Below are 16,722 nucleotides of genomic sequence, written 5' to 3' on the forward strand. Positions count from 1 at the left end.
AGAGAGAAATTCTTCTTTTCTTCAGAGGAAACAGAAACCAGGAAGAGTTAAGAGATTCACTTAAGGTGACATAGTAAACAAAAGTGAGATTAATTATGTATCAACTCCAGGTAGCCACTAAGTCACACTGCCTCCTCCAGAAATCACAATATGTATTTTATACTTAAGGCTTGCAAAACACATTCCTTACAAAGCAATTAAAGTATTATTATCCTTGTTTTTCAAATGAGAAAGTTGAGGAAAATTCTGAGAATTTAAGTAATTTAGCTATGATCATATTATTATTATGTGTCTGAGGCAGTATTTGAACTTGGTCTTCTGACCCTACTCAAATACATATGCGTTATGTCACAATCCTTCTCTCATTTGTTATACAATTACCCTTGGTTTTCTTGGGCTGTATCTTCAGTGATTTATACAACAATCTAGTGACAGTGAAGTGAAAGATCTTGCATCCATGTTAGATGATGATTAACTGATAAAACTGTGGGTATTTAGCCTGGAGAAGAGAAGATTCAGGGAGAATGTAATGGTGGTCCTCTGGCATTTGAAAAAGGATTGCATTTATTCTAGTTGTTCACAAAAAAGCAGAAGAAGGATGAGTGAAAGTCTCAAACTTGAAAATTTCAGCTTGACAATTAGGAAAAATTTCCTAGCAATTAAGATTTCTCTGTAAGTGGAATGGACTGCTTTGGGAAGGCTTCCCCATTATTGAAAAGCTTCAAGCAGAAGTTAGATAGACTAATACACGTAGTATTTATTCTTTTCTGGGAATGAATGAGCTCAAAAGGGCCTAAAGGATCCTTCCAATGCTAAAATTGATGATTTCATGAAAAGAGGCCACTTGGAGTCAGAGGACTTTGGCACTCTGCAGACTCTATAATTAACTAGTCTGTAATTTTAACTTCTGTCACTTAACCTCTAGGAACCTCAGGTTCATACATATCTTCTCTATCTCACAGAGTTCTTGTGAAGATCAAGTAATAATAATGTGTGGAAATACTTTGTAAACTAAAATGCTTTACTAATCTGAAGTTTTTACTATATGGATAGATTGTTGGGCTTGGAGTCAGGAAAATTGGAGTTCAAATCCAGTCCCAAATATTTATTAGCTATGTGATCCCTGGTCAAGTCACCTAATGTCTATCTGTCTCAATTCCTTCAACTGCAAAATGGGAATCATAATACTTCCTCTCTCATTGTGTTGTTGTGAGGATCAAAAGAGATATTTGTAAAGTGCTTAGCACAGTGGCTGGCACATAGTAGGCACTAAATAAATGCTTATCCTCTTCTTCCATATTGATTACTCTTTATATTAGTTCTTCAATGGCAACAAATAATTTCTAACTCTAGTTTCTTTGTCACTGAAACCTTAGGACACACCCATGTCCCCATTCCCAGAATTGAGAACATAATCCCTTCATGAGGATTCAGTACCAACCAATAACAATTTTGCTTGCTTAATTTCTACCTGGAAAAATGACTGCATGTTAATTCCTGCTAGTTAACTCAATTAAAGTTGTTTAGAAATTAGAATGATTCACATAATAAGCTTACAAGCTTATTAAATTGATCTCTTCTTAAGCATTCTGCATTTTTTCACTGGTGGTGGTGTTTCTTATGGAGAGGGTAGAGAGAGACATTTCAGTCATTTTCTTTGCAGCATTTCATTCTTATAGCAGGTTGCTTTGCCTGGCTTTCCCTTGATCTTGGAAAAATAAGTTTGCATTTTGATTCTGATTATTTGTCTGGTTTTTTTTTTTTTGCTTTTTTTTCATATATGGTTCAACCACTTATCCTTTTCATAAACATTATGCAAATTTTTGATATTATAATTTACCTTCCTTTTTTTCTCCATTTACATTCATTTAGTTCCTATGACTTTTAATTAAAATGTCCTTGCAAACCAGAGTTGTATGAGGGTTTTTCCCTCTGGATGTAGCTTTTTACATATTAAAGGAATTAATTTCATTTTCTGATCTGCAAAAAATGAATAAGTAATCCTTTTCACCTGATTAGTAGAAATTCTGTTATGCGTGAATGACTAGAGTGAATAAGAATATCAAATGAAAGAGACAATGTGCAAGATTGGATTAATAGTACATGCCTCACAACAGCATTATGAAAATTGAGCAGTTAATATTTTAAAAGAAAATCTTTTCGTTTCTGAAAAGAGCAATATACAAATATGCATTTCATGTCCTAAAAAGAATAATAGATGGGACAGCTAGATGGCACAGTGGGATAGAGTGCCCCCTGAAGTCAGGGGGACCTGAGTTCAAATCTGACCTCAGACACCTTAATATTTTTTAGCTGTTTGACCCTGGGCAAATCACTTAATCCCAATCACCTCAGGAAAAAAAAGAATAAGAGATATAAGCAAGAGTCGGATAGTGCAATATATTTAACAGTAAAGAAGAATTATCAATCCTCTCTTAGCCATTTGACTGTGTTACTCAGGATACTCAGTAAATAATTGGCTAGAAAGAAGTAGAAGTGGTAGGGTATCATGATAACCCCTTCTAAAAGTGGTTCTCAAACCATGTGGTGAAAGCCTACTGTGGAAAAAATCCTTTGCTAGTAATAGAAAAAAACAAAACAAAACAAAACAAAACAGTGTCCCTTAATCCTTGTTTTTCTCTCTTTTCTTAGAAGGTATCTAAGTGGCTCAGGGAATAATGCAATAGTTTCAGAATCAGGAAGACATGAGTTCAAACTCATCCTGAGACTCTTATTGTGTGGCCCTTGGGCAAATCCCTTCTCTTTGCTTCAGTTTCTTCAATTATAAAATGGGGACAATATAAAATAGCACCTATTTTTCAGGGTTATTATGAGGGTCAAGTGAGATAATATTTATTAAGGAGTTAATATAGTGCCTGGCACATAATAGATATTATACAATGGTTTATTCCCTTATTTTTCCCTTTTCCTAAGAAGTATCTAAGGTTTGAGAAAGATAGAGGGCTGTTAAAATATTTTAAGTCTGCAAAAGAATAAGATTTGAGAGCACAGAAGAATAATCTCTAGTTCCCCCACTGAAAGCCTGGAAAATAAGTAGTATGGTCAGAAAACAAATCCATAGAACAGTGGTAGGAATTTTCTCTCCTTGATGTCATTCTCCATGCTAACTCAGCTCTGGCTAGCCTAGCCAGGAAGCCTAGGATTTTGCTATAGGTTTCCCACTGGAGCAATATGCTTTTAAGGAGCAGGGGTGTGGAGTTGTATATGGGGGTGAAGGAAGATGGGAGATCTAATTCAGCTGTTACAGGTAACACTAAAGAGTTATTTCAATTTAACAATCCATGGTGAGGAACATGGTGAGGAATCCATGGAACCACACAAGGAAACATGTATTATACATGAATTCTTAGTATTTATTAGCTTCTATGTTTATTTTTTCCATGATAATTAGTTCAACCTCTAAAATAAATCACATTTAAAATGTATGTAGCACCTTATTTCCAGAACCCTCAAAGCACATATTTATTATCTCAGTCTTTCCACAATAAAGCCTTGACATAAAAAGGACCAGTTAGTTTTTTTTAAATGAAGAAATAATTACTCACAGGAATTAATGTCGGGACCTGGACTTGAACCTGGCTCATTTGCCTACCAGTCTAACGCATTCTGCCTTGGGAGATTTTGCTCTTTGTAGGAAGCATCACTCTTTACTCATGAATAACTAATCTGACTGACACATTTTTATGGACAAAAGCAGGCACAGTCTGGTGGCTTGATGCCCTGTCTGAAACTGACTCCTGGTCTTGGATACCATATGTGGTCCTGGGTGGTCAAAAAAAGGACAAGAAAATGGAAACTTTAGGTAGCTGAGGTAGAGGTTAAGGGTGAGTGTAACCATTGGCTCAACTTCATTATTTGATCAAACTTTAACCTCCATAAGTTTCTTTACACCTAAGCTCAGAATACACTCTGAAAATGAAAGAAATTCATCTTCTTGAAGGTGTGAAATGTATTCATACCCTCGCATACATACCTACCCCTCTAATATTCTTTATGATTACCGTTGAGATTATTTGGAAAATAAAATCCCAACCCTCTTCAATTCTGCTGAATTCAGGGACTGCAAACTCATTTTGGTTCAGCACCGGACCTATGGACAGAGACGTCATAAACCAAATCCCCTTTTTCAATTGACAAAAATCACCACCGTGCGTGTATGTGTGTGTGTGTGTGTGTGTGTGTGTGTGTGTGTGTGTGTGTGTGTTCTGAAAGGGCTAGGGAGAAAAGTCAGATTTCTACAGGTTTTATCAATTTAAAATATAAACAACCATCCAATACTTTCCCATTTAATAAACCTCTCTTTAGATGATAAGGAAAAATATCTTGGCTCTGCCAATAGCAAATATCTTTGACCTACATATAGAGAGAGGGGTCCCCAAGTAAAATTCTCTGGCTGAGAAGTAGCAGAGATTTTTCCAAAAAAGCATTTGTTCCACGAATTCTCAATGTGCTTTTCCTCACGATTTTCAAATATACTCCTGTGCCATATAATTTGGATTTCATCAGGGCTGTGTATTTTGGTTGGAAGTTAGGAGAGGGAGTGTTTGGCAAAGAGAAATATCAAGAACAATACATTTCTCAGTGCCGTGCAAATAAAAGGCTTCCTATCTTTCACAAATATGTTTGGATTACATGTGTATGTGTATGTGGTTATACATATATCTTTACGGATACTCTCAATGAAATGCATATTTGTTTTACCCTAAAGCATGCCAGCATAGCTAAGCAGTTAAGACAACGCTTTTCTGAAAATACAAAACATTTCTCTTCCCCCCACCCCCCATACAATGTTTCCATTTATGTCCTTTGGGCGACAAAAAAGCTAGAGATCCTTTCGGTAGTTCCAGAGACACACATACTTTCCAGTTGGAGTTTTTCTTTTGTTCTTGCCTTGCTCATCCTCCCTTATCTTGATCACCATCCCCCACATAAAAAGTCGGAAAAGGTTTCGCGTTTCTTTTTAAATTGCACGCATTCATGCTTTGCCGATCTCAGAGCCCTTGTAATTTAGCTAGGAGGATCTCCTTTTCCTTCCAGTACGGATGACCAGGGCTCCAGGTTGCATCCCACCTCCTGTCCCCTCCCCAAATCTATCCCTGCCTATAGAACATACCACTGCCTCAACTTACCCGGTGCAGGATACCTGGGGCGGCTGGAGAGAACTAGGAGAGAGGGGAGACGCTCACGCACGGGCTTTGTCTCCCGAGCAGATCACTAGGGTGGTGGCCAGACACTGTGGCATCGCTCTTCATTTGGAAGTGGGGCTCAGCAAGCAGCAGCTACGGAAGCAGCAGCAGCAGCGGCGGCGGCGGCGGCGGCAACAGCATCACTGCAACAGCAGAAGTGGGAGGCGCGCAGGCTGGATGCAGCCGAGCCTCCCCTGGCACATAATGAGAGGCAGGCAGACGCACAGAGACAGAGCAGGGGCAGGATCGGCAGCTCCCGGGCTCCAATAACGCCTCAGCCTCTAATGGATTCACTATGGAAACGCGCACGCCCTTCGCACCCCGACCCTCCCTCGGGCAGCCCAACCCCCAAGGCCGTGTCTGCCGCCTCCGCGGCTCTGGCCCCGCTCCCGAAGTCCCCCCAGCCCCAGTCCCTGCGGCGCGCGCCGCCCACGCGCCTTCCGAGGCCAGGGGAAGGGGAGGGAGGCTAGGGAAGGACCACGCAGAAAGGGGTGTGTGTTGGGGGGGGGGGGATGTGAGTGTACACTGCTGAGACCCTCTCCATGCTCCTTTCCCCCACTCCACCCCGTGTCCCCATCACTGTCTATAGGAAGAATCTCTAAACATTGGGGATCCTCTCCATCCTTCCCCAATGTCCAGCTCCCTCTGTTTCTCAAGGCTTGGTTATGAAATAGGGAGAGATGCAACCTTTGCTTGTACCCTCATCCCTCTGGCGCCTTTGGCCCTCGATGGTCGCGCCCACTTTGCGGCAGGGTCTTTGCCGTTCTCTAGAGGAGTTGGGGAGGAAAAGGAGCCAGGGGGGAAATCCCCGCCTGCTGCTGACGTCAGATGGTGCGTCACTCGGGGCTCCCGCACTGAAGTCTCCGCGTTCTGGGCGCAGAACGCACGTGCCCCGGATTCCCGGGCAGGCGGTCAGGAGGCCTCTGGAGCCGGCCGGAGGAGGGAGCGGGAGTGTTTCGGCGTCGGCCGCTTTATTCTCGCCTAGCTGGTTTGTTGGATCAGGGCGAGTCCAGTGCTTCCACCCTAGCCACCGAGTAATTAAAGTGGATCTTTAAGTGGTGAATATATTTCCCTTCTCGGGCTTCGTGGCAGTTGCAATTAAAGCAAGACACAGAAAGTAAAAAAAGGGAGAGTTGTACTTGAACTTGGCGTTGAGGGAGGGGATAAGGGGTTAACTAATGTGCTCGGCCAACCCAGCCCCTCAATTTCGGGAGCTGTGAAGGTAGAAGAGGTAAGGCTGTACCAGGGAGAGAAAGTATGGCAGCTGCATCGAGAGATAGGGTGCTTATCACTTCAATTTCAAGTAAGAAAGAGTAGTACAATGCAGAAAAGTTAGTTTCTGGGGCCGGCAATTCACAAATTAATACCGGGGGAGAAGAGACTGTTTTGGGAAGAATGGTTAGCCTTAGACACTACCTTAATTCCTAAATGGGAAAGGTCTATCAATGAGAGATTATCTTATGTTTACTCCTAGTATATCTATGTTTCTTTAGCTAGAAATTCTCAAGGATGGTTCATTTTCCTTTTTCGAGGTTAGATATAGAATCTTCCAATTAAAATAAAGCATTTTCCCCAGCTCAACTACTATTTTGGAGAAATAACTCCTTATTTGGAATCCATTGCACAAGACATTAGGGTTGATGATCAGAAGACAATTTCTGGAAGCTTTTTCTTTACCCATTCCCATCTCATCTTACTCCTAGCAACAGCCTTTAAATGTCAGAGCACTTGTTTCTGAAATGTCTGATCTTTATTGATTTGACATTTGCCCCAGACAACGCACATCTTAGTTGAGTCTAGAATTCTAATAAGATCTATGAGGTCAGAAAGGTTCACCTGGGGCCCAGAAACATCTCACATTGATGTCTTCAGGTCTCTAAGGTGCATATTTGAGGTAAGAAATAAATTTGGTTAAAGAAGTGTATGGTGCAATGACATTTTTGGCTGAATAATGAGAAATTCATACACAATCTATGTTTAGAAGTCCATAAACAAGCATTTATAGGTGTTTACTAGTTTCTATGTATACAGTACAAGGAAAGGAAAAAATAACGTCTCGGGGCTTAAGCAGTTCTAGTGGGGGAAGTAACTTTCTATACATGACAATACAAAGCAAATTAAAATGTGATCTCAGAAAGTATCTGAGAGGTGGGAAGGGGGTGGAATTAGAGGGTAGAAGGGGACCAGGAAAGGCCTTCTGAGGGTAGAATTTGAGCTGAGTCATAATCGAAGCCAGGGAAAATAGGAGTGAGATGAGAAAGGAAAACATTTCAGGGTATGGAGAACAGCTATTTTGGCAGCTCAGAGAGGGGTAGGTAGCTGAGAGCTGAGGCAGATAGACCGGGTGAAAGATGCTGAGTTTTTGTATCAGGATGGTGGCTATATGAGGAGGAAAGCGGACATATCCAGGTGATGTTTTGAAGGTAGAAATGACAAAATTTGACAAGAGAATGGATATTATGGTGAATGAAGGATGATGACATGGAGATTATGATTCCAGGTGACTATAGGAATCAAAGTAAATTTTGTGCTTGACTTCTATATTTAAAAGATACCTGTTGGACAATGGATAATTCTATGTGACAATTCAAATAAGAGAAATATTAGAATAGAATTCCTGACTTTTAAATTTTTTTTTCAGAGCAAGAAAAACTTATAGGTTATGATAAGGTTGAAGGATGATTCAAAATTGCAAAATTTTTGCTTGGTAAAATGATTTTACTGCATGCGATAAGACTTTTCCAGATTTATGGAAAGCCTGTTTAGTTTTAAAAAATCATATTTAGTTTTCTTGATGCTCAACTCATGTGTAGTCCTAAATATAGCATCAATATATCCTTCAGTGGAATTTACCAAAAATTATGTTTTGTGAAAGCATGTGTCTAATATGCACCTTTACCAACCTTTACATTCTTATTTCCTTTAAAGGACTGTATAGATTTTTTGAGATATAAAAAAACTATGATTCAATAGAATTTCTATTCTATTCCATAGAGGATCTAAAGATCAGTAACATAGGAAAGGCTTTTTCATAGTTGAAGTGTCTCAGGGTTTCAAGAATAAAACAGGCAGAAATTTTCATCAAGAGATATCGGGATGGAAGTAGTATTTTGATAAATGGCCCTCAAGTGGGGAATATGACACATGATGAAAAATATCAAAAGTAACAATCTGGAATTTGTTCCAGGATGTTTATTTCCCAGATTTGAAGATGAAGGGCATATGAAATATGATTAGAGTCATTCAGTCAATAGGTATTTATTAAGGGCTTACTATATGCCAGGCACTATGCTGGAGATCCAGTCCTTGTTTTCAAGGAGTTAAAAGTCTAATGGGGGAGATGACATGCACACATGATATGATATACAATAGAATTGGAAATAACCAACAGAATGAAGGCATTAGAATTAAAGGGATCAGAATTTTGACGACATGCACACATGATATGATATACAATAGAATTGGAAATAACCAACAGAATGAAGGCATTAGAATTAAAGGGATCAGAATTTTGACAAGGACTTGAATGGTGTTTAGGAAAGTCTGGAGGTGGAAATTAAGGAGGAGGGAACTCCAGGCATGGGGAAAGCCAATGAAAATGCCAAAATTGAGAAAGGGAGTGTTTTGTGGGAGAAACAGCAAGGAGAGGAGTGTCAGCCCAGAATATGTAAAATGAAGCTGGGGGGATTGAAGAGAATTGAGAACAAGAAGAAAGGAAGTGGAAGCATTGGTTGTGGATGGCCTCAAGGAGTCTGCCCAAATAAAAGTAGAGATAAAGGACAACATCCATCAGGGATGGACATATCAGGTAAGTGTTTTTCATAGAATGATGAAAAACTTTGGAAAAGTCACTGTGGTGAGTCAGAGAAAAGTCAAAGGATTGCCTTGTAGTGAGGACCCATTTGAGATTGTGTAATATGAAATTGTAGTGGATTTAGACTAATTTTGAGATTTTTCTCTGTTTCATTCTGCAACTTGTGAGTAGGAGTGAATAGAGTGGTTGGTGAAAGTAATCCAAAGTTGAGACTTGGCAGGAAAGGATAAATAAGCATAAGGAATGGAGAAGAGGAAAAGTGAAAACTAGTTTACAGAGATGGATATGAGAAAGGGAGGAGAGTGTAGCCAGTGCGAGAGTCCATTCTGGAGATCATGATAAGGAAAAAGAATACGGTTTGGGGGTGGAAGAGCAGAGGAAGATTAAAGGAATTTGAGTTTATGAATATGGAAGTGGAACATTTGTGGGTGATGGCAAGACTGAGGATATCATCATCCCTGTGTGTAGCCATGGTAGGGTGGAATGGGTAAATTAAAGAATTGGGAAGAAAAGAAGTGTTTGATGAAGGATTAATATGCATACATAAGTCCCCTCATATGAGGGAAGAAGTTGAGAAGAAAAAGCCCAGATATTGAATTCAATATTAAAACAAAAACAAAACAAAAACAGGACTGTCCATGAGGTCAGTAGATAAAGCTGGAATTTTGATTGAGTGAACTGCAAAAAGAGAGATTACTTTATGATGGTAGTAGAATTAGAGCCTAAAGTGGCAAGGAGGAGCCAGGAATGGCTTTTCCCAATGAATTGGGGAATGAAGTGCAAATATTGCCGGCAAAAGTGACCAGAAAGTAACAAGAGTGGACTAGAATGTAAGATGATGTGAAAAAATAAGCACACTTTATTCAGAACTCTTACACCTAACAATAGATTGCCCTCTGAAATAGTTACTTTGGGAAGACTATATGCTATTGGTTAACATCTTTGCATCTTTTTTGATCTCAAGAACAAGTTGATGAAATATGCTTTTCTTTGCACAACATCCTTTACATACCAACACACTCCACACACATTCTTTGTTACTTTGTGATATCTCTCTCACACACACTTGTACACACCTTCAACCCCTCCGCATTTTAATCACTCACCTATTTACTAAATTTGGCATTTGACCCAATATTAATTTTAGCTGTTTGCAGAAATATTTGTCTTGAAATAGGTCTCTATTGGGGATATTTAGAAGAATGTGCTCTGAAAGTTCTTCCAAGAGATATTCAAAAAACAAATCTGAGTCATGAGTGCATTTCTAGAAGTCGTCTTCTTTTAAAGTAACTTCTATTGATATCACTTAAATTTCCCATTGTAAACTTCCCCATCCTAGAGATCATTTCCTTAAAAATCTTCAGTCTAGCAAAACTCACCAAGATTGAAAAAGTGACATTTGTTTGTATGTCTGTGTGTATATGTAAAGTCTTCTAAGGTATCTACTTTGGAGAAAAATCTTTATTTGGAGATATAAAATCTAGAACTTGATCACATTTCACCAATTACGAGTAAACACTCCCATCCACTTTTTATTTGTCATAGAATTTAGGATGTCTTGAGAACAGAAAAACACTGAACAAATATTCTTTGAATGAACAGGAAGAGTTTTTTTGGGTAATTTATACTAATATATTTTTTTAATGAAAGTCATTATTTCCTGAGATTTCTCTAATGGTACAAAATGGAACAAAAATGCTAGGAAATAATTGTGGCAGAGAGACTAGTCAAATATACAAGGGTCAAGGTGGCTTTTTAAAGCAAAATTATTTTTAAAATAACTTGGGATCATAAATAATCTATATGACTGAACAAAAACTTAAGAAGAAAAGAGACTGTCATCAAGAACTGGCTTTGCCAATTATGGTCAAAAGGAGTATGAATCATGTTCTTTCAGCTACATCCATAAGCAAAGATAATTATTATTCTTAAATATGAAGATTAAATATTATATACACATGTATGTAATTAGGCATGTGGGTCATCCAAGATCACATGCATATATCAGAATACACAAAAGCTGCTTAATTAATCCTTGTGATGAAGCTGATGCATGAATAAGTAGGAGATTGTCAACTTAAAAAAAAAAGAAACAGGAGTGGCTAACCTTCTGTGTAATGCTAAAATTGGATTCGGGGAGTTTATTAAGTTATTCTAAATTACAGTGGTCTTAAAATTTAAGAAAATTAGATTTTTACATTAAATATTCTAATAGGACTAGTTTAGTTCGTCTTGGAATTAGGAAGTGATCTTGTCAGAAAACAGTATTTTCCAAACATATTTCTCATTAACTTTGTTCATGACAAAATAACAAGTTTGGCACTTGAGAAGGATTATACCCCTGTATCAAATTACCTTCTCTTCATTTTGGCCTCCAAGGACACATTATTTAATTTCTCTTAGCTTAGTTGTAAGTCCTGTTTCTCCAAATTTTTTATTTGTTAAATACCATATACAAAGAAGGTAGTATTGCTTTTCCAACACAATAGATGTTGAATGGGATCTATTTATGGCAGATGTAACTGCTCTTTTAATTCCACAGCTTACAAATAGATAAGCTATTTTAATAAATGTCTGGGTAGTGCTGACTATAATTTCGTATATCACTCCTAAACACCTAATTTCATTAAATATAATGTGAGGAAGATTAGAAAATAGGTCACATGAGGAGAGTTTTGGTAGGAATAAGCTTACTAAAGTATGGGAAATATGACAACAGCCTCAAAATCGAATATGACCTTTGGCAATATGAAGAAAGGAATGTATAGTGTCCGGAATGAAGAAGGAATGCTACTCTACCTGGCTATTCCACAGCTAAAGTACTATATTCAATGAGATATTTTAAAGAGGACATTGACAAACTGGAGAGCCTACTGAGGAAGGTCACTGGGAGAATAAAAGAATTAGAAATCAAGCCAGATTGGAATAAATTGGGGATGTTTAGATTGAAGGGAAAAAAAAAAAAAGCCTTCAGTGACATTCTTTGGATAGGGACCAGATCTGTGATTTCACTGCTGTTAGGGAGCTCTTGGGAAGGAACTTGCAAAAATTCCGAGTGCAAATGGTATCAGAATAAAATGTCATTGGAAAATGTTTAGTAAATAAAAATACAACATAAGATAATGTGATTTTGTGGTTTTCTAAATCAATACACATCTCACTGGGTATCAGTTTCTATTTGAGTTTGACTCCTCTGGCCTAGGACACTTAAGACCTTAAGTGTCTTATCCAAGGTCATCTAGCCAATGTATTAGGAGAGAGACTAAAAACTGGCTCTTCCTGGTTCTGAGGCCAGCTTTCTCATCCTCTATGCCATGGTGTCTCTTGGGAGAATATAATAGCTATCCTCAAATACTGCACTTGAAGGGCTATATGAAAGAGGATAGTTGTAGGGTCAATCTAAGGAAGAAATTCCTAACAACACTAACAAAAGAATATTTTAGTCAAACTCTTTTTAACTAGAGTTCTTCAAGCTGAAGCTGGAGATTTCTAATGAAGTACAAGTTGGATCAGATGACCTCTAAGAAATTCTGCAACACTGACATTTTGAGATTTATCTAGTGAGCCTAAATTCTGCCCTGCTTCCCTTTTTCCTGTATGCTAGTGTTGCAGATTTGGATTTTTAGCAGGAGAGGGGTAGATTCCTCTCTTCTTTTACTTTTGGTTTTAGTGAAGGTCAAAGGATTTTAAGGCTCTTCCCTCCCTTTATGGGTAATATAGATATTATTCCAAGATAAGGAATATGTTAAACACTCTTCAAAAAGAATAGTTAGATCACTTGGGGAGAAATAGGTAGCTATTTATTCCAAAGATATATTAAGATCTAGTCTATATGTAGGAGACTGTACATGGCACAACATTCTGGCTTTGATATTTGTGGGGACCTTGGTTAAAAGAGATAATCCAAAACTCCAGGGGTTTCAAGCTTCAGCTCTTATTCTTTTATCAGGATTAAGAAATTAATTACATTTTACTTTTCTATAAAATGAATTTGTAATAATCTTTCTATTTCCTTTCAACATCCTTTGTCTTTATGAATTATCTTGCCCAAATAAAAGGTAACAAATGTCTAAATTGAAAGCTTTCAAGGGCACAATTTATTATTTACATTTGTTTCTTCTGTGTCTAGTACAGTGGTAAAGCTGGAAGATAAAACTAATATATTGGATAATAGACTCCAAAAGGATCAAATTTTATAAAATAATTTATATTCATATATAGCATAAAATTAATATAAATGTAATATAATAAATCTAAAGTTTTATAACTGGATTTTTTAAAAAAGCTTCATAAGTACAAGACAGGAGAATGAATGGCCAGACATCATTTTATCTGGGAAAAACCTGGGGATTTTCATGGATTTCATTCCAAATCAGTCTCAGCCAATATTGTGCTATAGTAGCCAAAAAAAAAAAAAAAAAAAAAAAAAAAAAGTGATCCATCTTCTATTCCATTCTCAGGCATAGCCTCCAGATTGAGGGAGTTCCCTTCACTGGATTATGCAAAGGCTAGGTGACCATTTGTTGGGCACACAGTATATGAAATTCTCTTCAGGGATGAGTTACAGTTATACAGCCTTCTAAAGTCTCTTTTAGCTTCCATTTGGTGACCCACAGATAAAACACATTTAACGAAAATATGTTGGTTGAATGACTGAAACTTGCAGATGAAGTTGGTTTCTGTTTTGCAAATCTATATGGGTAAAAGCCTGATAAAATCTTTTGATGGCAAATGGGTTTAAAAAAAAAAGAGGTTTAATTTATGCTTGAGTCTTCTTGAAAAATTCAGCAAGTAGATACAGACCAATGAATACACATGATTGGAAGTTGCCGAATGAAACCACTATTTTATGCATTAACCTGATTCAGTGGTCATTTATAGATGATGGCAGATGAGGGGTAGTCTAAGTTTCCAGGAAGATTTATTGATTGCAGTAGATGTTGCTAAATTCCATAAGTTACTACTATTTGATCTTGGAACTGTTGTACCCACTCCTCTGAAGTATAATGAGATGAAGTCTCAAAATATCTATTAAGCTCTAGATTCAAGAAAGAAAAAGCTGCCTCTTTCTCATGAAAGCAGAACTTAACACTGGCACAAAAGACATGGATTATAATCAAACCACAAACATTCTCATTTTGTGAAGAACAGGTCTTCTCTGTTGTTGTTTTTTTAAATCAAATTTATTCCCCAATAGAGGTGGCAGTGTATACAAAGACAATAGAGCATATGGTTATTTACAAAATTTTTTTTGCTACAACATGCACATGTTATTATGAAGTATTTTAAACATCACTAACAAATTCCATGCTGAATAAATAGTCATCCCAAAGATTTATATTTTTACATAAAAATATAATATTGCACTCTTATGAAGACCAGTTATTTTGCATATATTTTTGTTAGGCCATTTTCTTAAAAAATAAGACTGAGCATATCCCTATTCTTAATTGGGGAATAACTCATTGTCTTCAGTCAAAAAAGGAAGCCAGACAATATTTATAATTTTTAAACCAAACATGTCACTTCAACATGAATTGGAATAATTTCATCCCTGCTGCATTTGGACCTCAAAGGTAATAGTTAGGCTGTGCCAACTTATTTAATATACTTACAAGTATATGCAGTTTAAAATAAATGCATATGTAACCCTTTTTTATCTCACTAGTATGCATATATATGTATGTATATACACACATTTTGATTTTTTTCAAGGCAGAGAACATGGAATTATATTTTACATAAGTCTTTAAGCAGAATGTTTAAGAAAGTTTGGAAAGTACAAAAGAAATTTTGTAAACATAACACCATACAAAATAAATTTTCCTAACAAATGCATAAGATATTTATGGGCAGGAATGCATATCTTTATCACATGTTAACAAAGTATTGAGCTTACTGTACATTGGTTTCAAAACCAATAAAACAGCACCCCAAGTAAATAAAAACAGAATTAAAATTTGATGGTGGAGATACAATACTCAAAGACTTTTGAATTCAGTCTTTGAAGTATGTAAGGTTGCTGGGATACATGTTTAAGTTACTATATCTTTTCCTAGTGAAGAAAATTAGACATCAGAACATAGATCATTCTTTCTAAGTAAGACAAGGCAATTGTTAATTGTCAAAGCAGCTGGGAATTCTCTTTAATGTGCTAGATGGTAAATGGAAGAGATCTTAAGTAAGAACAACTTAACAGAAATAGAAAATGCGATGTTCCCTCTAAGAATGCTATACTTTTGCCTCTTATTTATGAAAATGACAAAGATTTTTTTTATCCTTTTACAATGATGTTTTTGGGAAATTCCACTTTAAAATCCATACTATGTAATTCTATCATTAACATCTATTCAAACTTTCTGAACAGAATAGGGTTCTCATTCCAAATTATTAAATAGTTTATGTACTCTGGTTTATAGCTATTTAAAAAACTGTTGTACATAGCTGAACCTTAAAATGCCGGCTAGATATATTCTGCAAAAGCCAGTGTTATATACTTTGAATGTTATTTTATGAAGAAACATGATACATCTGTGTTAAGATATAAAAATTCCTGTTTGTGGTTGTTGAAAGATCCTTGTTCTACCTCAAGCTAAGAAGGCAAATGGCAAAAACTACCTAACAGTGAGATTTAGAACTTCAATTTGAGTATTCAGACACTCTATAAAATGGTTGGTGCAAAAGGCACCTACTGAATAATTTGCTTCTCAAAGAAAGCAATAATTGAGTCCTGAATTTATTATATTTTGGGTTTTCCCAGAGTAGATAACTGTTCTAATACTATACACACTGTGACAATCACATTATAAATATGTTAATTTAAATGTTATTGGCACTTACAGGAAAAAAAGGAAAAAAAAAAAAAAGAAACCTAGTGTTTTGGGAAAGCCTTTGTAAAAAAAAAAAAAAAAAGTTTAAAAATATAATTGTGATTTATGATGCAGCATCTGAATCTCAGAGTTTTGTGATCCAACTCTCTGGATATAACCACATACTTAAGAACAAACATTTCTTTTCATGATTATGATGATTCATAATTTGGTGAAGACATATGTGGATTTAATAATCATTTAGACTTTTTGTTCTAGTCATCCATTTGTTTGGGTTCAGTCTGCTCAAATCAGTAAGATGAATTAATCTAGTTTGTAGTTTAGTTTAGTGCTTTAGAGAACTCAACAGTTTGTTTTTTTCACATTCAGCCTGCTGCATAGCTACTAAGAAACGAGTAGAACATGGGTTGTTTCAAGCGTTGCTGGTCCTTGCGACACCAGGCAATTACAGTTCCATCACTATTTGCTGTGTACAAATGATGGCCATCACAGGAAAATGTAAGGCTATAAAAACAGACAACAAACAAGAAATCCAATGTTTCTGTTACATTTCTAGAAGCTAATGACCAATTCAAGGTTACAATTATTTGTTATTAAAGACTTCATTGTAAATAAGTTAAGAAATTCTTTTTTCAAAAGTCAAAAACAGAAAGTCAGTTTAAAAAAGAAGTTCCTAATATGGTTTAATTTATCTTTAAAATATATATATTTATTTTGTTAAGTATTTCCAATTTACATGTGAAATTTTTTAAACAATTTTAAACAATTTTGATTTCCAAATTCTCTCCCTCACTCCTCTAATAAAAATTATGTATGTACACATACATCATTATACATATACACACACATATTCGTATAACTATAAATCAAT

General features: G+C 36.5%; 2 protein-coding genes across 4 annotated transcripts in view; both read right to left on the bottom strand.

Moving 5' to 3' along the window:
* GNG4 (G protein subunit gamma 4) overlaps nt 1-5,649 on the bottom strand; it is an 87,919-nt gene extending 82,270 nt beyond the window's left edge. The window contains exon 1 of the mRNA XM_074262460.1: nt 5,151-5,649. The gene's annotated coding sequence lies outside the window, so the exon portion shown is untranslated. The remainder of the gene's footprint in view (nt 1-5,150) is intronic.
* Nucleotides 5,650-15,142: 9,493 nt separating this feature from the next.
* The window catches only part of LYST (lysosomal trafficking regulator), a 190,755-nt gene continuing 189,175 nt past the window's right edge, over nt 15,143-16,722 (bottom strand). For all 3 annotated transcript variants that reach the window (XM_074262462.1, XM_074262463.1, XM_074262461.1), the window contains one exon: nt 15,143-16,355. In XM_074262462.1, coding sequence (XP_074118563.1) covers nt 16,217-16,355 — 139 coding nt within the window. In that variant the 3' untranslated portion in view covers nt 15,143-16,216. The remainder of the gene's footprint in view (nt 16,356-16,722) is intronic.

The sequence above is a fragment of the Sminthopsis crassicaudata genome, chromosome 4, assembly GCF_048593235.1.
Source record: "Sminthopsis crassicaudata isolate SCR6 chromosome 4, ASM4859323v1, whole genome shotgun sequence".
NCBI lineage: Eukaryota > Metazoa > Chordata > Mammalia > Dasyuromorphia > Dasyuridae > Sminthopsis > Sminthopsis crassicaudata.